The sequence below is a fragment of the Bombyx mori genome, chromosome 8 (genome assembly GCF_030269925.1).
Source record: "Bombyx mori chromosome 8, ASM3026992v2".
Lineage (NCBI taxonomy): Eukaryota > Metazoa > Arthropoda > Insecta > Lepidoptera > Bombycidae > Bombyx > Bombyx mori.
Genome location: NC_085114.1, coordinates 3,259,183 through 3,282,474, shown reverse-complemented (window position 1 = coordinate 3,282,474; position 23,292 = coordinate 3,259,183). Strand labels below are relative to the sequence as shown.

Sequence of the window (23,292 nt, the reverse complement as noted above, 5' to 3'; positions counted from 1 at the left end):
TGTGTGTGTGTTATTTTTTACGTATCTATAGATACTTAATCTTACCACTGCCACTTAGTATTTAGTAACTTTATACTTTATTTAAACAACATCATTAACCGATGAGTTTTTTTTTTAATTTATACTTAAATTTGTCCGCAGAACGGTTTCGTTTCGGCCTTGCCGTATCTGTGCATGTGGTTGTTCTCGATGTTCATATCTGTGGTCGCCGACTGGATGTTGTCCAGTGGACGATTCAACCACACTCAGGTCAGGAAGATTATTAACAGCATTGGTAAGTGAATATATTACTTTTTTTCGGTCGTAGCTAGGTTATGTTAGGTTAGGTTTTAGGTAATGTGAATTTCAATGAAGTGTATTCTTTATTTCGTTGGTAGGGCCTAGAATTATTTAATATAAATAAAGTAGGTCGGTACGTACCTCTAAGAGCTAAATTTTCTAGTGAAATCGAAGTTCCATGACAGTTTTTGTGCAATTCAGCGGGAAATATTCGAAGAAGGTAGACATTCAATTGAAACGAAAAGTATGTTCATAAATGAATGATACATGAAAATTAATTTAAAAACAGTTTTTTTAATGTGTTATTGTTTTCTTTGTCTCGTCCCTTTTGCCTTATTTTACAAATATAAATTAATGACAAAAAAGCGTTAAAAAAAATGAGTTACCATATCCATAGACTATACATATATAGGGTAGTTTTTCGTATCATTGAAGTGAAACTTCTAATGCAACTTTCAACAAGGTTACGATAAACGTTTAACGTTACCATGGAATAGAAAGAGACAGACCTAGAGTGAATGCGTGGCACTCGAACGCATGCGCGTAGTATACCTAATACCTGTTACAGGCCAGCGCGAGCGTTAGCAACGAGTAGTGTCCAATATTTAATGAATTATTTTTATCTATAATTTAAATTTGTCGCATCTCTTATACAACACAGCATTCCCTATTACAAGAGCAATCTGATTTAAGGTTGAAAAATGAAGAAAACCACAATACTATACAACGAATAAGAAGTTTCACTTCATTCACATGCACCAAGTTGCACACGCGCCGGGTTTTGTTTTTGAGCCGTTTTTTTTTGTACACCACAGGTCAGTATGGTCCGGCGGCGGGCTTGTTCATCGCCGCGAACACGGGATGTAACCCGGCGGCCACCGTGGCGATATTGGCTGTGGGCGTCGGACTCAACGGTGGTATCTACTCTGGCTTCAAGGTTAACTATTATATTTTATAAATTATATCGAGGGCTTTAGTTTAAGCAACACTTTTGTAACTTTACAGGAGACCCATTTAAGGCTTAAAATATATAAAAAAACTTCTTCAGCTATTCAGCGAATGGAGTAAACTTAATTGAAGTTCAATTAAAACAACGAATTATTGATACTAATACGAAACAAAACGGACCTTTTATTACAAAGAAAAATGTCGCGTATTCAGCGAAATTTCGCTTATGGAGTAAATTAACCCACAAACAGACATCGACTGCATTTTTTAATCAGCTTTAAATAAAATACTTTTTGTGATTTTGTAGTGCTTACAGTTCTTTCGTCCCTTTTTATTTCTCTATCTTATTCTAGTAACTTACAGCAGCTTTTTTAAAATTTACCCGGTTGCTACTGTAGCGCTACCCTTATTTAGCAGATTTTAACGGACACTTTTTACACACAGAGACGGTTCTGCTTACCCTCTACCCTCCATATGTGAAAGCTACTATAAATGTACATAGATTATAAAATTTTGTTTATCTGTACTCTAATAGTAACAATGATTTTTTTTCTAACAGGTTAACCACTTGGATATTTCGCCACGTTTCGCCGGCATTCTGATGGCGTTCACCAACTGTCTCGCCAACTTGATGGGGCTGTTGGCTCCCATCGTCGCTGGACACATCATTGAGGGCAGAGTGAGTATACATTAGTATTGATTTATTGCATACAAATGTGAATGTTTGTCTATCTGTTTGAGATAAATACGATTTTTGTCTTTACATTAATTGTTTTCTTATTGGCGTTTGTGTTAATACACAGCGCGCATGTTCTTAGGTAATTATCAGCAATCACAGACAACGTTAGGATACGCTATATGTATGTTAAGTTAATAGCCGAACTGAAAATTATCACGGAGATCTTCGGGGTCAATGTTAATTTGGCCGTTCCGTTTGACGTCACACAGAGAGATGCGTATAAAAATGAGTAATCACTGAAAAAGATAATTAAAAACGAAAAGACTTTTTCAATGAAATAATTATGAACTCGCCGTCGTATATTAATTTGGTTTTTTTTATTGCTTTAATGGATGGACTAGCTCACAGCCCACCTGGTGTTAAGTCGTTACTGGAGCCCATAGACATCTACAACGTAAATGCCGCCGCCCACCTTGAGATATGAGTTCTAAGGTTTCAGTATGGTTAAAACAGCTGCCCCGCCCTTCCAACCGGAACGCATTACTGCTTCACGGCAAAAATAGACAGATTCACAAGACGTCCTATCTATCACCAGTAGGTTGGTGACCGAAAAACGAAACAAGAAAGCGTAAAGTTTGCTCCTAAACGATTTTAAATTTATTTTCTAATTTCAGCCCACTCAAGCGCAATGGAGGAAAGTGTTCTACATCGCGGGCGGAGTTTACGTTGTCTGTGCCACGTTCTACAACATCTTCGGTTCGGGCAGGAGACAGGACTGGGACAACCCCGCCGACGACGAAGCCAATGCCAAGAAGGCTGCCAGCAAGAAAGCCGATAAGATCGAGAGGAAAGCCGCCAAGAATCAAAATCACGCGGAAACAGCGCACTGAGGACGAAAGGTTGAACAAAACGCCGGTAACGAATACAACTCTTTAAAGCAATAACAGAACGCGTTTGAATTTTTTATATACTTGCATCTCTTTTTATTTTTGAGCGGTAGAAAGAGATGCTTGTATGTTTGTTTAAAATTAAAGTAATGTTTTTATTAATGTCGAATAATAATAAAATAGTAATTTTGACCACGTATTTCGCTAGCAGTGGCCTGTTGTGATCGTCTACCAGCGTTTGACCGTTTACGAGCTCCGTCAATGTTTCTTTTTAAGAATTGTTTGCCGAAGTTACACTTCTCTCTTTAACTTCCCTTTTATAAGACAAAATCTCTCATTTCTCCGGTTTTTTTTTTTTCGTTGTCTAGCTGTCATATGTAACGCGCACTAGGGCTGTGATATTTGTGTACGAAAAACTACCACTACATACCTACTGAACACGGAACTCGCAAACGGGCAACTTTTCGAACCGTTCGAATATAGTTACTATTTATTTAATCAGTTTTTTTTTTATTAATTACCATAAAAGTATTTTAAATAATTTTAGCTTGATGCATGTTTTAAGAGACGAGTGAATGGTGTTTAGTGTTGTTGGGTCCAAGTTGTAAGGAAAGAACATAAAAAAAATACCGTCCTAACCAGTGACTTGCAATTTTGTACATTAATTTTGAAGAAAAAATTGATCCGAAATAGGTGCCATTTATGCATTTTAGTAACATGCACGTGTCACCGCAGAAACTCGAATAAATACCTTAAAAATTTATTTGAAATTTTACACTAACAAGTCATAGACTAAGGAAACAGACAGAATGCGAATAAATAATTTTACCTCTATGACTCAGAGTTAGTGCCAAAGCAAAAAACATTATGACTATGTATTTAAATTTGAAATTGATCGCTTGGCGAATATTATGAATAATTGTTTATAAATCTGTTTATTTAAAATGTATAACGTATTTATGAATTTAGTTTTAAAATGTAACGTCACGGGACGCTGCACGCCCAAGAGCTTATGTGATCATATTAATTTTAAGGTTATTATGCTTAGCTATATAATTCAGATTAAATACTCCATACTGATGATTATTAAACTTTTTTTAAATCGCTTACCATCTTGTACGACATATTATAATCAATCGTGTGGGGTCTTTGAACTGAGAACAGTGTTTGAAAAATATTTAAGGAGATTCATTTGAATGTTTGTTGTTTTAGCCCTTAAATATTTTTTTAATGAACACCTTGTAGTGTGTAATTTTGAACTTTGTATTAAAATATAACTTGATGAATTACCATTTTATAAAACAAAATGAAATATTGTGTCTGTGACAGATGTTATTGTGCCTTGTAAAGGAAGTAGTACAAGTTTTAGTGGGAGGTGTGTCCAACGCACCGCGCCCTCATTGTCCAAATAAATAAAAGTTATTTTTGTATGACCACTCACGGGTTCCGTGTGCGGGAGTACAGAAATAATAAAAAAAAACACAACTTTTCTGTATTTTTATTTCTCAATTCCACCCAACAATTCATATTTTGATTTCAATGATTACTATAAATCATATACACTTAATGGGCATATTTCATTATTAGCCTCGAAAAAAAAACCGATTAATTCGCCTTTAATTTATTTGCTAAGTCTTCCGACCGAGGCTGCTGGATGAATGATGCGTATTCTGTTCTGTTATACTAAACTGTCAACTGTCAAAGTTGACACCTTCGACCGATGACGATGATATTAATTTATCTCTGATGGGAAAGGCAAAGGACTTTAGTCCATACAGCCAGGCACCTTCGACCGATCGAAAAGCACGGTGAATGACGCGGCGGTCACGACTTAGACAGATTAACTTTGCCATACAAGTGCGAGTGCTGCAGATCGAACACGCCGGTGCCGGTGCGACACAGCCGGCCGACCATCAGACAGCTAGAGGCGGACCGGAGATCGTCTTTCTTAGAATTCAATATGGCGTCCTTCAAGAACAAAAGCGACGATTCGAACGACATTTGCTGTAACGGCGACGAAGACGCCTCCATTCCCTTCCGGCTCATAGGCTCAAAGATCCCGTTGTACGTCATGTAGTCGGCTATGAGGGTCAAGTGGCGCGGATCAACAGTGATACCGTAAACGTTAAATACGTTTTGTATCTCCTTTATGATGACTTTGTTGGCGGCTTCGATGCCATACGTGTTGGCCATCGCGTGTATGTCGTTGCTGTACAGTCTGTTCATGTCCAGCAAATGATTGTATTTGAACATCTGCAATATGTTGATGCCTTCTGTTTTTAGATAGACGATGTCATTGTCTTTATGAGTGATCGCACGTTTTATGTGTTTGATTTCGTGGACGACAGACTTCATGGCGGTTTCTCGTAGAGCTTGAGACAAATCTATTCTCAAAAATGAAATTGGGAATAGTACGGTCAGTTCGCACCATTGGTGATTTTTTGTGTCGAATGTGTAATTAGTCGCGTTTCTGACGCTACCAACGACATCGGAAATAATTTTGCTGGAATCAGCGTCATTTTCTTTTGGAGACTCTTGACCTTCTTCGGACTCCTTCGCTTGATCATCGACGAGTTCCACTTCATCGTCAGATTTTTCTTCCTCCTCTGATTCTGGGTCCTCGTATTCTTGCTCTTCTGTTCTTTTATTGCGAATCTTGGCCTGGAAACATCGTGTATAACCATTATTATTCATTATTAAATTCATTTATATAATTCACGTATAATCTATTTATTTATCTCATAATGTTGAATTTACTAAGCATACGATTAGTTTTTAAATAAAGCGATAAGTTTGAAGCGACTATCTCAATCGTACAAACGAATTCATGAACTACGAGCAAAGAAACAAGGTTACGAAAATCATATATACTTCAATATTTTAAACAACTAATATTTAGGTAGTATATTCATCGGTTTTCGTGATTCATAGACTTAAAACAGATGTTATTGTTTAATTTCGCGTTTTTTTTAAAAAGTAAAAGTAGTTTTATATCAAGTTTGTAATGTATTTCAAGTTTTCAATCTATTCAAAACTCGTTTCATCGACGATAGGTTTAGTCAGATGACTATAATTACTCTAAGCTTCTATCCTTTGTTTCACATGTTAGTTATCAAAATGTAATTGCTTACAACAAGTTTGTTTCGACAAGTGTTTAAGTGTAAATGAATGTGTAATAAAATTTAATACCACGAAAATTACGTGACAAAGATATTTTTAAAGAAATAGTCACAGCTTTTAGAGTAAACTAGCTGTACCCGTCCGCTTCGCTGGGCATTTAAAATTAACATTACGAGTATTATTTCTCACCCCCACAAAGATTCTCATCATTAACGCCCCCGCATGGTGTAGGGAGTCCAAGACTCATATAAATATTAGCCTATCCATTAAGTCTTCGATCAACAATAGTAACTAGATTTCGGGTCGGCGCAAAAATCCGTCTCGTTAAATAACAGCGCACTTGAAATGTGAGCTCTTATTTTGTTTAGTTCACTTCAGACACAGCCAATGTCAACCCGTCTCACAATGCCGCAGTATGTATTCAAAAGTTGTAAAAAATGCCCGAAAAATCAATTTCACGGCCGGAGTATCTTACTTTCGGTAAGTACATGAAGTATACGTTATATTTTAAGCCTTAAACTAATAAATAATATTAAATTTTAAAGAAAATTACCGATTTTTAACCACCGCTACAAATGTTGGCCAAGGCTCGCCAACACTTGGACAAAATTTTTGTTTAACAGAAAAGTAAATGCATGGAGTAGATTTCTGTTGTAATAATTTTTAAAAATTTGTTAGCAGTACTTCAAAATTGGTTAGTTAGAATTGGTTAATTCTGCTTTTGTGTCTGTTTGTTGGATTCTCATTGGACACTTAGCTTTCCTTTTTTTTTTAGCTTTCCTAGCAATCACGTGTGCAGAATGGATCTCGGTTGTCGCCAGAGAAAGAAGAGATTACTTTTATAAGCCAGCTAAGAACTCCACTCATTGACACTGGACATCTTTGCCTTCCGTGTTCACGGCTACTGAAACGTGGCCGAAGCATTGTAATAAAAATATCGCGCCTAAAACCGTTTAAACGTTGTTTTATTATATGTACTAGTCGCGAAAACATAAAAATAAACTATAAAAATATCTATTACACAAAACGTAACTCTAATAAAATAATAAGTAATGTATAGATACTAACAAACATAAATCCTCAAAACATAAAAAGTAAACAACTAAACTTTTACTTTTATTCATTTAATAAATTATTTTAGTGTTCAACGCGACTCCGTTACCTCCTGTAGTAAATAGAAATTGAAATTTCAAGAAGCAAAAATAAATAAAACAAAACGATGTTAGTTCTCAAAGCTATAACGGGAAAAATTACTTTATTTGTTGGCGCATAAGGTTCATTTAACATTAAAGGTTGTTTAACATATGCCTTTTCATTTGTAAGTGACAGGAGTAATTTATTGCTTTGTGACGAATGATCGTAAGTATTATATAATGTTTTGGAGATTTGGAACTTTATTCCTAGGTGGCATAGTTGTAATTAGTTTGAACTTAAAACTGTTTCAAAACTTTTTTCTCCGTTTGTTGTAAACCAACGTAGCTATGTATGTGTATATTCACGCGGACAGTTTTTGCTTCGATTTTGTACGTGTCCCTTTATCTAGTTACTATTGTTGATCGAAGCATTAAGTACATGTATTTTCTACATGGATATCAAGTTTCAAGTCAATCGGATGGTTCAGTAGTTATAACGGAACATCCGTAAAAACCACTGTAGTTTTATATATTAGTATAGAAGTATAGATGTGTTAAATTTTACAAACAGTAAATATTAACCAAACATGCTTTACACGATAATGATAAATATTTTTTTTGTTGGTACTTACGGCTGTATTATCATCATCTTCATTAGGTGCTTCATCGTCTGAAGAGTCGAGATCGTTGTTGGCCGTGTCTGTTGGCTCCGGGGCGTCGTCGCCGTCGTCCTCGTCGCTCTTGGCAGCCCTGGCTCGCTGCTTCTTCTGTTCGGAGGCCCACATCACGCCGCACGTGGCCTTGGCGTGCTTCCGCACCACCGTAAACATTTCATCGAAGAATTTATTTTGCATGTGTTTTATAATTTGCGTCGGCTTCACAGCGTACTGCGTCTTATATTGTTTGTGGGGTAAGAATGTGAATTTCATGGTGGTCTTCAGTTGTCTCTCTGGTCTCACAACGATTTCGCATTGCACGTCAATCTTTTCTAGAACGTCCGCTATAGTCACTCTGTTCAATTTCTGTCTCAGTTTCTCTGCTTTTTTTGTCACGTCCGACACGTTTAGGAAAGGTATGTCCATGTTGGGAGTTTTAAGTTTCGCTGATGCAGTCATTAGGATCTCCCGCAGACGTGGTATTCCGAGGGTGACGTTCATGTCACCTCGACCGGCAAAATGGAAGGTGTTCAATGTCATCTGGGTCGAGGGCTCACCGATAGACTGGGCGGCTAGCAATCCCACTGGCTCTCCGGGTGAAGCCATAGACTCCAAGAATTTAGCATTCATTACTTCAACGAACTTCTTTTTGTCTGTGTAAGATTCATAGAGACTATTAGATCTATTCTTAAGGTAGTTTTGTATGATGTTGTCCAATTGTTCATTTATTACACCGAATTTAAATTGAGGCGATTTGCTTGAAATAGGATCTGGACAGGGTTTCCTAATGTATTGTTGCTTCTCATCTTCGTCCATTTCTCGCCATTTCTTCTCTAGTTCCCAGTAATACGGATCTCTTGTTCGGTCTGTTGGAAGATCGTCTAGTTCGATTTCATTCCTGGCTAATACAGAGAATTGACTGAATCCACTAACGCGAACTTTTTGCAATGGATTGCCGTTTCTTTTCTTCCACTTCTTCAGAGACTTTTGCAATTTTAAAACGTCATTTCCGTCGACGTTCTCTTTTAATTTTTTAATAACCGATTTGCTAACAACCGCGTTAGAATTTTTATCGAGAAATTCAAATTGGTCCTGCTTAAGGAACTGACATTTCAAAACATCAAGGCCGTCCTCTCCGTACGCAAACTGTATGATGCTGCTATCGGCATCGCGGACCGTGTTGTCGTAAGCTACAGATATACTCTCTAAATGTTTTATCAAACATCTTTGTAGGTAACCGGAACGACTGGTTTTCACTGCCGTATCAATAAGACCTTCACGTCCGGCCATGCAATGGAAGAAGAACTCTTGGGGCTGGATCCCTGTCATAAAGCGGCCATCAATGAAGCCGCCAGCTCGGGGAGACACATCGAAGGGAGGGAAACTTGGAAGTGATCTACCTGATATCATTAGCGGAGGCCTTTTACCTTCCAATTCAATTTGCCCAAGTAAACATGAAATTTGCATAGTATTGACAGTAGAACCTTTGGCGCCAGACTGTACCATTAATTGTAAATTGTTATATGGAAACTTTTCAAGAAGACCTTCCGATAAACAAACTTTGTTTATGTTATTTGTGTAAGAATCGAGCATATTTTTATAATGTCTATCTAAATTGGACCTGAATTTGGGATCTTTTGCATTCATTTCTGCAATTGTATCTTTTAGTTTTTTGTCATCAACATCCATCGGCAAGTCAGTAGCTTTTACCGCTGCAACTTTACCAGATTTTCGAACCAAACAAATATAATTATCTCGCCTATCATCCGCCTCTTTGACAACTAGAATATCTTTGACACCGAGAGTGAACCCCATCCATTGTAAATAAAAGGTGAAGACTTTAGAAAAAGAACTCAATAATGCACTAGAGCATTCCCCACCATACAATTCATACATGCAGTGGACTAAGCCATAGGGTGTGGCTCCATAGTGAGTTTTATCTAGTACTCCACACAATAGTTCACCTTTTCTGATAATAACTTCAGCTTCAGTCATGGTATTCGGATTGGTAAATGGGCTGCCACCGCCATTCCACTGTCTCGGTTCTTCTTTCTGCCAGGCTTTCGCACTGATTTTGGCTTTACCAGTTAACGAAAGGCATGGTTTCCCTTTAGGTATTGTGTTGATAATTATTGTAGATAGAACTTGTTTACCTGACCACAGTACAATAGGTTTCAGTATGGTAGGAGGTAACAGCTGGATTTTACCTCTGTGATTTGAGAGAGCTTGAAATACCAACTGCTGGTAATCTGACTTATTATAAAAAGTACCTCTAAGTGACATTTTTACACCAGATATAACATGATCTTGGATCAAACCGCTTAGAGGTGTGCCATCTTTAGGTACTAGATATTGCTTTGTAACAGACATTATGTTGTATGCTTCACTTCTTGCATTTTCGTCTTGTGGGAAATGGGCATTCATTTCGTCTCCATCAAAGTCAGCATTGTACGATTTGCAGTTAGCATAGTGTAGTCGAAGGGTCTTCTCTCCTTTTAATATCCTTGCTCGATGAGCCATCATACTGGGCTTATGTAAAGAAGGCTGCCGGTTAAGGATCAAAATGTCACCATTCACCAAATGTCTGTGAACTGTCTTTAAGCCGGTGGTTTTGTACTCATCAGGTGTCAGAAGGCGTTTTGCAAGACTTTTCCGTTTTTGTATAGAGTCAGCAGGTATTCTAATTATTCTACCGTTCCCAATCTCTAATTTCTCTGCTCCTGGATGTTTATTGGGTCCATTGATTACCATTTTACGTAGCTCATCAACATTCCATTCCGTAACCGGGACGGGATATGTTAGTTTTGTGGCAAAAGCATCTGGGATGCCTATTTCATCTATGTCGACATTGGGATCTGGGGTAATGACAGATCTTGCAGCAAAATTCACTCTTTTGCCCATCATGTGCATCCTTATTAAGCCAGTTTTCTTTTCCAGTATCTGTTTAAGACCTTGACTTGATGCTCCCATACCTTCACAATTCAGTAAATGATTAACACTCTTTTGTAGGTCCTGCCACGCAACATGTAATTTTTCAGCTGGTGTTTTACCTTGAACAGCCTCATATGCTTGTCTTGGTGCTGTATCTAAGCAGTCTTGAGCCTTTTGTTGATTTGAGGCTGAGAGAACTTGTAAAATGACTCTAGCAGCATAGGAGTGTAACAATATGGCTTTATAAACATTAGTTTGAGGATGCTCAATCAGTTCTCCTCTCAAGATATTGCAGGGTCTTACACACGGAGGTAACACAGGCACAATTTCCATGAAAAATATATTTATTGCTGGACTAGCAGATGTATGTTTCAATACAGGGAAACAATATTTTAACAGATCTTCATCATTTTTTGAAATGTCCACACAAAATCGTCTGATTTCGTCTGGCATCAATATTTTAATGCCTTTTGTTCCTGGTGTTGAACCTTCAGCACTCAAATTATACATTATTTTACCTTCGGATGTATTAACTTTTATTAGTTTGGCCATACAAAACATACATTTTTTTACAATATTCATGCTCCTAAAATAGCCGGTTATTATTTTACTTCTAATTTTATCAGTGTTTTTACTGTGAAATGTTTCCACAATTACATCTTTTGTTTTCAAAAGTTTTCTATACTTTCTTATAGTTTTATTTGGTTTGTCCGGAGACTCCTTACTACTGTATGTTTCACTTACATAGTAATCAAGGTCTAAAGCTGCTGTTATATGCCCTGCATCTACTAGATCCAATTGCAGTTTCAATAGCGACTTTAAGCGATCGTCAAGTTGTATTCTAAAACATTTGAGACAACTTATACGGAATAGCATGTAAATACTTTTTGTAAAGAGTGGATTAATTACCACGAGGGGCAGTTCGATGTGTCCAAAATGTCCAGGGCAATGCAGTAACGAATTGTTACATGTCTCACAGTTATCGTTCCTGTCCCTTAGTGGTCCTAGTGCAGAATCGTACAGGCCTCCCTTAGTAGGGTTACCGATGGCGTCAAACGATTGGATTTGTGTTATCTTTGTTACACTCAATTTTTTTATATCTTCATCAGTGAACATAAGAAACTGTATGTGTTCGGGTTCGACGGAGGGCAACCCAGACGTTGATGATGGAAACGCCGATTTAAAAGCCATATTGTATTTCTGTGAAGAAAAACAAATTGAGTTATTTGAAGGCATGATAACATAACCTATTCAGTAAATTAGTATTAATTCGGTATGAGAAACTTACATGTGAATAGCAAGACAGGTATATTCATAAGTTACTTTATATCGTATCGATTTTCATATTTATTATCTTTGTTTATTTCCTATATTTTGAAATATATTGTGAACCTAATTTCAACAAGGTCTATGATTTCAACATTCTCTGGATTTTTATATTATAGACAAATGACAATCTATGTGTACTTTGTCTATGGCTTTTTTAAGGGATTTTATGATCTGGTAACTAAGACATTTAAGTCATATCTTATTTTAATTTACATTCTTAATTTTGAAAAATGATAATATAATCTAGTAAATAAGGGTGGCGTTACAGTAGCAACCGGGTAAATTTAAAAAAGGCGCTGAAAGTTATTAGAATAAGATAGAGAACTAAAAAAGGACGAAAGAACTGTAAGCACTACAAAATTACAAAAAAGTATGTTATTTAAAGCTAATAAGAAAATGCAATCAATAATCAAATAATTTCAGGTTATATTGACGAAATTAAATTGGACTACGTAAACATGTGAGGACTTGTATATTACACTGTCACTATCTACTCTAGTCATTAAATATCTTAAATTTCTTAACTCAACATAGAGCCTCTAGAGATTTCTAAAACAATAAAAAAACTACAGTACAAAAAAGGTAGACTTAATTACGTTTCGAGTAATTGGTATTTTTACTTTTAACATAATTATTCATTTGAATCAGTTTATAAAAGGTATATTCAGCTTAATTTTTGTTAAGGTTTTATAGCTCACTTTGATTCTCTTATTTCAGTATTATTAAGTCTTATTATTTATTCGTAGTATTAAGTAAAACAAAACCATCATTTTCAAATTATCTTGATTGCCATATTGAAAAATGTACATAAAACAAGGAAGAATGAAGAATCTATGGTTGTCAGTCAACATGGCGGCCCAGGATGAAGTTGACGTATGTGAAAGTTGGGAAGATATGGATGAAATTATTGGTGTAAGTTTTAACGTTCAGGCCCCAGTCTTCGACCCCATTCAAGGACAAGGCATTTGTCGACGAGCTATATACATAAAATATCTACATTTCAGCTGGAACAGAATATCAGGTTAAACAGTGAGAGTCCCACAGAAAACCCGCCAGCTATTTCTCTAAGGGATTGCAAGGTTACTGTTGAAGAGAACGCGTGTATCGGATCGCAGTGCATGATGCCGGAGCCTGCTATTCGCATACTAAAAAGGCCATCATCTTCTGGCAGTGGGCAGTTAAACGGAGAGAATCGTGCCCGACCGGTCAAAACTCTAGAGCAGAGGCAAAAGGAGTATGAACAGGCTCGTCTCAGGATCCTAGGCGAGGCTCGGAGTCCTGAAGATATTATTGATGATAAGTAAGTACACTGTAATATTTAAGAAATTATTGAAACAAGTTCACCATAAGTGAAGCTGCTTAGATTTACATTATGCGAATGTATTTTGAATCATTGAATATCCATTTTTATTCTATTTAAACCTTCTAGGGATGGTATTGTTTTCGAAACAAAGTTAGTTACCTAGGTTCACAACTGATGTACTTATAATACACACATAAACTTAGTAAATTATTGGTGATTATTTCAGTCAGCCATACTGAGCAGAATTAAAATATGAAATAGGGAACTTAAATGTAACTTAAAACAGTATTTTATGTGACTTCTTATTCCATTAAAATATTGATTTTTAAGTTAATACAATATATATATCACCTTGACATAATGACTTTCAAAATATACTTGTAGTGTTAGCTAATAATAGCTACAATATAGTACAGAAGATATTTCACAGATGCCTAAGTCATGCTAATAACATTTTGAAGATATGTTTACAAAAATACAAGGTCTACTGAGGAATTTCACCCCTACAAGATCTTCGTTTAGGTCTACAAAATACAAAAATATTGATGAAATTATTTATGTATGTTTTGTGTATTTTCATATAGAATTGAAAATTGTGATAAAATAATAGAAAATTTAATACATATAAAATGACAGGTTTAAAGCAACCAAAAAACGAATGGTTATTTAATAAACATATCTTAATTTGAATTTAAAATTAATACAATTTTTTTTTTAGAGTATATTAATCTTAGTAAAGAAGGAAAATTGGATTTATTAATTTTTAGTATTGTTTATGGTAACATGAAGGTAAAAAAGATATATGCAACACATATTGCAAACATAATATTGTACATTGTTACATAGAGTATAAAATATAGTTTATTTTTTGTTGTTTCGTGGTTAAAGTCCCCTCTAGAATCAGATAGGTATTGTTTTAAGCTGTTAGCAAATTATAGAAAATCACAAACAAATTCATTAACTTTCTACTGATGTTTCTAACAGGAAGCTCTCTGAGATAACAATAATGATTTGAAGTAATTGTCTTAATTTAAATACAAACCCATAATTGTTTATATAATGCATAAGATAAATTTTGGCAATTATAATATTATTGTATCTAATGGTAAATAAATTACCAAAACTGCATCATTAGACATCAATGTAAACTTTTCTTGGTCAAACATAATTAAACAACTAAATAAATTGGTGTACAAACAAACAGACTGTAGGTACACAGAAGGCATATTGACATTGAATACTAGATTTTATGGAAATATGAATTCAAATATATAAATTATTTATTTCAGACTCACCAGGCTACAAGACAAATTACAAGCAAATAATCTTAATGACAGTCAATCAAATAATAAGAAAAATGGTGAAAACGCTAAAAGTAAAGAACGTAAAGTGTTATCTCGGCTTCCACCTGGAGCTACCCCAGCTGGAGTATTTCCATCTCCACCTCCACGAGGAGTGCTTGTTATCCGTACCCCTCGTGGCCCTGATGGCACCAAAGGTTTTCTAAAAAGGTAGCAATACTTAAGTAATGTTATTATTAGTTTCCAACTTTGACATAAAATATTTCGAGTAAGTACTTGTTTGCGATTTGTTTGATTTCATGTTTAGAATATGAGTATACAAGTACAATACTAAAGTTAGTGGTGTTCCAGACTGCAGTCACCTACAGTGATGGTCCGTGCTTAGCTGCAGAGTTTTAGCTATTAATACAGACTGTTATATAGTAAAAAATTTATGGCACTACCCTATCATGTATAATTCTTATAAAGGTAGATAGACACTTGGCAGTATCATCAGCTTCGCTGACAGCTTAGAGCAAATATCTGTTTAGGACCATCAAATGGGTATATATATATATATACTCATCTGCCTACAAAGGCAATAAAAATAAATCTGTTTCATTTTTGAACCTATAAAGCATTTCATTAAAAAAATCGTGCTGGAACCATATTTAACAAGGTTACACAATACGCCACTCTGACTTATTTGGACCCTAACTTCTAAAGTGCACTTTGAACGTGTTTGAATTTAATCTGATATTTGAATATGATGCAGATGATGATATATAAATGGTACAGTCAATTGACTTAATGTATTCTATTTTATTTACATGAGAATATTGACAGTTTTTATAGCTTAAGGTAGGCATTTTAAGACTTCTGTTTGCAACCTGATATTATCAGGAATATTGCATTGCCAACATAATCTTGAGCATTTTTATATTTAAATGTCATTTAAATATATTTAAAGTATATACAAAAAAGTTTAACGGGGATATAACACTGCAATTTAAAAAAGAAATATGTGCACTTATATTTGAAACTAATTGGAATTTCAAATTTAAATCGCAGACTGTATTCGTAATAGATTGAAGAGTGCTCAGTTGTGGGAACAAAATTATTTATTGTAGTGAAACATTTTAGGATACTTAAGTGTATTGAGATTGGAACTGTACAAAAATATTAAGGTATAAAAGATATTATATAAAATTTAATGCAACGACTTGTTCATGTCACTTTCTCAGAATGTTTGAATTTAATTTACATGTACATTAGAGCTTGGACCAAGATTTGAGTTCAGAGTATCAAAAGCTAAGTAAAGCTTAATAATATTCAAACATATTTCAGTTATTTAGTTAATGATCTCATTAATTGAGATAATGAATAATATGAGATAATTGAGATAATGATAAGAAAGAATATAGAATAATCTCGATTATTCAATAATTTTCTCAACAAAGCTCATGTAGTTTGGTAATTTATTTATGAATACATTATTAAATTAGTGCCAAACTAATAATAATCGTAAGGTCTTCCATATGAAACCAGCAATGCCTTTTTAATATTGTGATCATTTTCAAATCATAAAATCAATGCTATTTAAACAAAATGCCGATGGTTGTCGAAAGTGCCTTAGATGAGTAGTTAAGTGGAAACATGAGAAAGTGACGTTTATAGTTCATGTAAAATTCTAAAAAATAATTACTGTAGTCCACAAAAGCAATGAAATATTTTTATCAAGATTATTATATACCATGCTAACGCTTTTTAATTCACTATCTGACTCATCATAGATTAGACAAAAAGGATACCAAAACGTGTGATGATTGAAATCCAAAATGATTGAGATTTGTCTATGGTTTTTTGCCATAGACGTTCTAGAGGTAATCCTAGATAAACTGAATAAACCCTCATACAAAAAAATGTATACCATTAAAAATTCATGTTATAGTTGCATAGATGCTTGCGATTTTCTAAATGTATATTATAGTTAAGTTTTTATTAACCTGTTGTGTGTCTTAATTGTGTACATAAAACTAAATATTTTTATAACGTTAGTTTTATAATGATCTTGTAATATTTGTATTAAAGATGAATCCAGTCAGGACCTTAATCCATAAAGTGGGTTCGATGTAAATTTAATACCTCATCCGCTTTTTCTAATAGCGGCTAGAGTAGTACTCTCACTCATGGTGACCTGCCTATTGTACATGCATGGTCTAGAAAGCTTCTGACGTGCAAACCGTCCTTAATTAAATGGATCTTTCAATTATGGAACAATCTGTGCTCGAGACTGACCATTCTGATACATAGTATAATCATTATGGGATCAATGACATTTTTTATGGATGCAACTCGCCCGCTGTATTATATTTAAATTCAAATATAAAGTTGTAAATACACTGTAAGAGCATCATAATTCAATAAATTGTTATTAAACATTATATTCAAGGATTGTTTTATGTCAATAGATTCACTCGCTAAGCTACGAAACGTTGATTGAAATATCTGATACAAATATTACACGAGTTATACTTTTAAGGAATGACTGAGACGGAATGTTATGAAATGTCTAGTAAAAGTTTATATTGAATTTTGACTTAAGTGCATTTCATTTTATGTTTTAATTCGCATTTCAATGGAAATTGCCGAATGAAGGTCGTGAATAAAATGTATTCTATAATTAAAGTACATTTATTAAACATTTTATAATTGGCGACTACATATACTTTATAGTTTTCGTATTTATTGAATATTGTAAAACCCTAAAGATGTTTTTAATTGCGTTAACACACGGGAACTCCATCGCATTGAAGTACCTACTAGTTAAATTTTTCTCACAATTCTCAGGACAGGCCATTTATCTTTATTTCGGATTATTTAGGTCTCGTTTGAGTGTGGATCTTGGGCCTTACACGACTGCCTGTAGTCTTTTGATTAACAGAATGTGTTGTGGCTTACTTTATTGTGATGGATGGATCGCGGCTGGTTTTGAGACCGCTGGTTAAGGACACACGGGCGAATTCGAGGGTTCAACTATGAAGGGATTGGGTAGGAAGGGATTTGCTAAGCTAGTGCCCGAGAACCCACAGGTGAAGCCTATCAGTTCAAGGGCAGCTGGGAGTGTATATACCATTGGGTCAGAATCGCAACCCGCTTAGAAAATTCGGCGCAAAACTCAACGGTATGATTCCATGGGCTAAGTTTTACGTCGAATCCTAGCGTGTTCGATAATTAAGTCAAGGTTTATGTGAAGAGTAAGTGTGTTCAATGGGATACATGCCCGAGATGAGAGCTTTCAGCTAATTTGTTCATAGTCTAAAATTAACTGCAGACGACTTGAATCCAGATACAGAATTATTACGTCGGCATCACCTTAATTAATCGCTATTTGTCTGACACTTTTTCATAAAGAGCGTACCCGTTATATCTATACTACAGTAGTTATGTCCTTTTTTAAATTTACTACGACTCTGAAGACACTCGTTGACCCTTGGTAGGGCTTATCCTGACTGGAGATGCCGCACCCTACCCAGTCTCGAATATTGTTGCGATTTAGTCCTCTGTATGATTGAATTGCGCAGCCTGTCATAGGGTAAGGGCACAATAGTTTAGGGACTAACCGCTTCAAAGTTCAAGCCTTTTTTATTGCCCACTCATCCGCTTATTCCCCCTGGAATCGCTGTGATTCTCGATCCATTAGAGGGTAGTATGGTTATTCGCACTTTTCTATGTTAGTGTCTGATGATTTCTTCTGAAGAATTACCTTAATTAATGCTGTTATGGGCGTGAAGAACAGATCTGCTGTTCGGCAGATCTGCTGCTGCTGCTATCGGCAAAATATGTTCATAACACGAGATATGATCTCTCGCGACTTTCCGTGTCACATCGGTCGTAATTACGCCTTAGTTCGGTTTTATTAAGTTAGATAAATATTAATAGAGAAAGAGTGTTTTAAATTGAAAAAAAAAAAAAACATGTAGCTGTCGCCGCTACTTCAGTCCACTGAGTTTTATTAGCTTTTGCTAGATTTTAAAATTTGACTCGCCACGAATTCAACAATTACTTTAATTCTCTTGTTGATTGATTATAGTATAAAATTACTTTCATTGCGTATAATTATAAAACGAACCATTTATTATATTCAACTTAATATGCGCTTTTATAAAGTTTATTTAACAACGCATCACCATAAAAGACGTCATTATTTTTGAGACAGCAATGGAATACGATACGACATTTTGTCTCGGCTTCTTGACAGTCTGGGTGTGATTGCAAAATCTTAGACCGTGAATTTGCGTAGCACGATTATGTTAATGGCTAAATTAAATGCGCCTTCCAATAATAGGCTTGTACGTTTTACTATCATGCTGAAAGTTATCGAGGTAAAAATACATTGTCGTTAGGATGCTCTAAAATCTTCTATACTTAAATAAGTCAGCCAATTTTCTTAATTTTTTTTGAAATAGCTATTGTCGAGCTTTACGTAAAAACAAAAAATGTAAAAGCTGTTTGTTGTTGAAGAATAAATGTTAGCAACAACTCAAAAGGAATCGAAGTTTTGCCAGAGATTATGGTTGGATTTCGGCCCCAGAGATAACACTGGGTATCATTAAAGCATCTTTAATGATACCAAGCATATAAAGCATCTTTAATGATACCAAGATACTTGACCGATTGCCTTGTAGTTTCAGTGCAGTATAGTTGCCGAACTACAAGTCATTGAGGTTCGAGTTAATGATAAAATATACGACCGTGACTGAATTTAGTCTAGGGAAATGTTGAATCGTCTCGCATTGAGGTCGTAATGTCTTGATACATATTTAGGATTTTCTGCATTTAGTTCGGATTCATTAAAAATTAATTATAGATATTGATTTAAGTTGTATTACGAAACTGCGAGCACAAGTATAAAGCTTTAGAAGAAAATTCTGACGATTCAAAGTTTTGGCTCAATGTAAATATTCATTTTCGATAAGTTAGGCAAACGAATGGAGGTTTAGAAGTATCGTGTGGTTCGCCAATAAAATTAGTCTTAATTGTAAAATGTCTCATTGAGAACTTCAATCAAAACGGCCTTAATTTAGTGTCATACTACTATATGTGTGCATGCATATTATCGACTCTATTAGTCTAAGTAATACGTATTTTTTAGTATTTAAAATTACATATATATATTTTAATGGAAATTATTAAACTTTTGTTAAAAATGATTTGTTTTATTTTTGTCTTCGGTGTTCGGTAACAACGAATAATCTGGTTTCGATTTTTCACTTTCTCTATCATCGTAAAAGTCGATATTTCTGCTGAAGTAGAAAAATATCGAGAACAAAAATGTTGTAATATTAAATTATTAACATCCTAACAAGATTATAATCGCAGATCGTCGGTCTGATATCTATGTTGCAAACAACAACCGGTTGTAGATATTAATGTCAGTAATCATTTTAATATTAAACTTCCCTGTTATTTGTCATAGATTTGGAGTCGTCAATTACGACGAAGAGTTCGACGAGCGAAATAACCCATAGACACAGCCCACTGAGTTTACTGCTCTTGCTAGGGCTGATGCTAGCAAATTCCCTCAAGCTGAACCCGTGAGCTCACTTACCCGTCCGCGCGTCGCTGGAATAACTAACTATACTTGAGACCTTAGAACTTATATCTCAAGGTGGGTGGCGTTGTAGATGTCTATGGACTCCAGTATCCACTTAACACCAGGTGGGCTGTGAGCTCGTCCACCCATTAAAGCAATAAAAAAAATTGCCTCTAGGTAAAAAAAAGGACACGGTCAATTTTAAACGCACAGATGCATTATGAATGCAAAATTTGAATATAGCTAAGGCTAGCCTGATTTTATTGCGCATACAGAATAGCATTTAAATACTCGCTCGGGGTATTTAGTTCTGAAATGACTGATATGTACTATAGGTACCTATAATTCTATTGAACTTTAACGGTTTGCTCCCTCGAAGTATTATATTTCTAACACCTACCTGATCTCTTCCAAAGGGAAATCTTGACATGAGCGGCAGCGTTCTCTGAATTTTTTTATTGTTTGAACGAACTCGCGGCCCCTCTGCTATCAAGTGGTTGCCTATAGTAGGTACCGCCACCCTGCCTATTTCGTTAATGCGTTTCGGTTTGAAGGGTGGGGTAGCCGTTGTAACTATACTTGAGACCTTAGAACTTATATCTCAAGGTGGGTGGCGCATTTACGTCCTAGATGTCTATGGGCTCCAGTAACTACTTGACACCAAGTGGGCTGTGAGCTCGTCCACCCACCTAGGCAATAAAAAAAAAGAAAAAAACCAATGAGAACACTATATTGGAAAGTGAAGTCTAAATCTCAATTGGGTAGTAGTCATATTTCTGTCCCGCCTTCCAAAGCAAAACACATGACCCCTTTGCATCAGGAAAGGCAGGGTGAAGGTACCTTCCCACGTGAAATAACAAAAAGCCCTACCAGCAGAAATCATATTATCAGCGTGCCGTCATTGAGCGCTAATAGGGTATATTATGATCCAGCATAGGCAAGTAACACTATCCGTTTATATTTTTGCAGTATCAACTATGTATTCCGATTTGAAGTCGTTATGAAATTTAATTATGAAAATTTGTTAAGAGAGTTTTAACTATGAATGTGGAAGGGTTTAGAGGAAGAGGTAAACCTAAGAAGACATAGATGGATTGCGTGAAAGAGGATATGTGTAGGGAGGGGAGTGAGCGAAGAAATGGTATGTGATGAAGGAGTATAGAAGGAGAAAGCACGTTGCGCCGACCCCAGGTGACTAGGAGAAGGGCAAGAGAATGATGGTCAAGATGATGATGATGAAATTTAATTAGGGCTGACCCAATTTATCTAGATGTCATATCTTCGGTGCTTTTCGTTGATGGACTCCGATACTTAACATGACATGACATAAGCTCTTTCCACATACAGCAATAAAAAGGTGTTTTCTATAATTATATTTAGGCACAGAATAATAAACGATATAAAGGTGTAAGTGGCAAAATTTAGAAATCAAATCAGTGTCTTAAAGGCAAACTAGCTTTGGAAATAGCGTAGCCGCTCAAACCGAGTTTTAAATGCGTTTTTATGCAATATGTAACATAGTAACTAATTATTACGTCCTTCCCAATTAATCAGAATATCATAATTCATATCGATAGCATCAGTTTATCAGCTGTTTCATTAACAATATCCGTTTGAGATGACGACATCTTGCCGGGTAAGACTACTCATAGATATGTCTAGGCACATATTAGGTATATCGTTGTTTTCATCATCGTCAACACATGACTGTCAGATATTATAAACGACTAACCGTACTCGCCCGCTTCGCTGGGCATTTAAAATTAACATTATTATTTATTGTCATTACTAGCTGACCCGGCAGACTTCATAGTGCCTCAATTGATAAATAAAGGACCTAAACTTTTGTATAAAATAAACTTAAAACAAACAAGGAAGAGAGAAGAAACAAGGAATCCGTCCGACGGGGGACACATCAAAGGAAAAACAAAATTGTTATTTTTATTTAATTCCGAGTATTTTCATATTTATCTACCTTTAAAACCTTCTCTGGACTTCCACAAATAATTCAAGACCAAAATTAGCCAAATCGGTCCAGCCGTTCTCGAGTTTTGGTGAGACTAACGAACAGCAATTCATTTTTTTATATAGATATATATATCTGTCTTCTATCTATTTACCACCTATCTATATACATAGATAGATAGATTGACTTGAAACTTGGTATCCATGTAGAAAATACATGTACTTAATGGATAGGCTAATATTTATATGAGTGTTGGGCTCCCTAATAATCTTCTACTGTCTTCTATCTATCTATATATAACTAGTCAGGTCATAAATTCTGTCACATGTTTAATGTAAAATAATTGAAACAAGTTTATTCATTATGTAACCATTCATATACCAAAATGAAATTAACAAAACATAGATTCTTATGACACTAAAGTTTATTCAAAATGACCTCCGTGATTTTGAATACAGGCCTTCAATCTGCGCGGCAAGTCGTCTATCGCAGCACGAACGAGGTCCATGTCAATATCGGCGGCTGCCTTAATCAAGGATGTCTTGAGTGACTCCAAATTGGGATGAGGCTTTGAGCACGCCTTTTCCTCCAAGTGTTGCCATATCTTGTAATCTAAGGGATTCAAATCTGGACTGGAGGAGGGCCAGTCTTCGTGCCGGATGAAGTCGATTTCACGCGCCGCCAGCCAGTCTTGTGTGCTCTTCGCTCTATGAGCTGGCGCCGAATCTTGTTGGAATACCCAGTGCCTGTTATTGAACATGGTATGAGAAACAGGTTCCACAAGGTTCGTCAGGACTGTATTTTGATACACAACTGCATTCGTTTTTACACCTTTCTCACAAAAATGTACCTCTGTTAAGCCCCAATAAGAAACTCCCAACCATACCATGAGCGAGGATGGAAAATGACCTCGTTGGACACGCAGAATACGGTTGCTCGCTTCTTCACTACTGTGTGCGTACACCTTATCATTTTGTTTCTTGTAGCTCTATTCTACGGTAAAAAAATTTTCATCCGAAAAAAGAATTTCCCGATATATTTTTCCCGCGTACCGCTTCAACAAAGCGCGGCATCTCTTCAGTCTCAGGTCCATTAGACGAGCATTCAAACGATATCCTGTTTTTCTTCGATATGCCCGAAGCCCTAAGTCTTCATTTAACACCCTTTTCACCGTGGTTCTGCTTA

General features: G+C 35.6%; 3 protein-coding genes and 1 long non-coding RNA gene across 6 annotated transcripts in view; 3 read left to right on the top strand and 1 right to left on the bottom strand.

The window, feature by feature from the left end:
* LOC100500932 (inorganic phosphate co-transporter) overlaps positions 1-4,278 on the top strand; it is a 100,095-nt gene extending 95,817 nt beyond the window's left edge. For 2 of the 3 annotated variants that reach the window (XM_012689556.4, XM_012689555.3), the window contains exons 8-11: positions 142-274; positions 1,095-1,216; positions 1,787-1,906; positions 2,581-4,278. In XM_012689556.4, the coding sequence (XP_012545010.1) occupies positions 142-274; positions 1,095-1,216; positions 1,787-1,906; positions 2,581-2,796 (591 nt within the window). In that variant the 3' untranslated portion in view covers positions 2,797-4,278. The remainder of the gene's footprint in view (positions 1-141; positions 275-1,094; positions 1,217-1,786; positions 1,907-2,580) is intronic. The other variant, NM_001195705.1, reaches the window with a different exon arrangement.
* Positions 4,276-12,117, bottom strand: LOC101746840 (DNA-directed RNA polymerase I subunit RPA1). Its single transcript, XM_004925124.5, has 3 exons — positions 11,922-12,117; positions 7,679-11,833; positions 4,276-5,454 (listed from the first exon to the last, which is right to left on the bottom strand). Exons 2-3 carry the CDS (start codon positions 11,822-11,824, stop codon positions 4,618-4,620), a joined length of 4,983 nt encoding a protein of 1,660 aa, XP_004925181.2. The 5' UTR covers positions 11,825-11,833; positions 11,922-12,117; the 3' UTR covers positions 4,276-4,617.
* Positions 6,186-6,871, top strand: LOC134199235 (uncharacterized). The gene is made up of 2 exons (XR_009973624.1): positions 6,186-6,393; positions 6,689-6,871. It is a non-coding gene; the product is annotated as an uncharacterized LOC134199235 (long non-coding RNA).
* A 614-nt stretch (positions 12,118-12,731) lies between the features above and the next one.
* LOC101736521 (SUZ domain-containing protein 1) lies at positions 12,732-19,755 on the top strand. Its single transcript, XM_004925134.5, has 3 exons — positions 12,732-12,874; positions 12,967-13,262; positions 14,555-19,755. The coding sequence occupies exons 1-3, from the start codon at positions 12,764-12,766 to the stop codon at positions 14,778-14,780; spliced, it is 633 nt and encodes a 210-aa protein (XP_004925191.4). The 5' UTR covers positions 12,732-12,763; the 3' UTR covers positions 14,781-19,755.
* Positions 19,756-23,292: the final 3,537 nt, after the last annotated feature.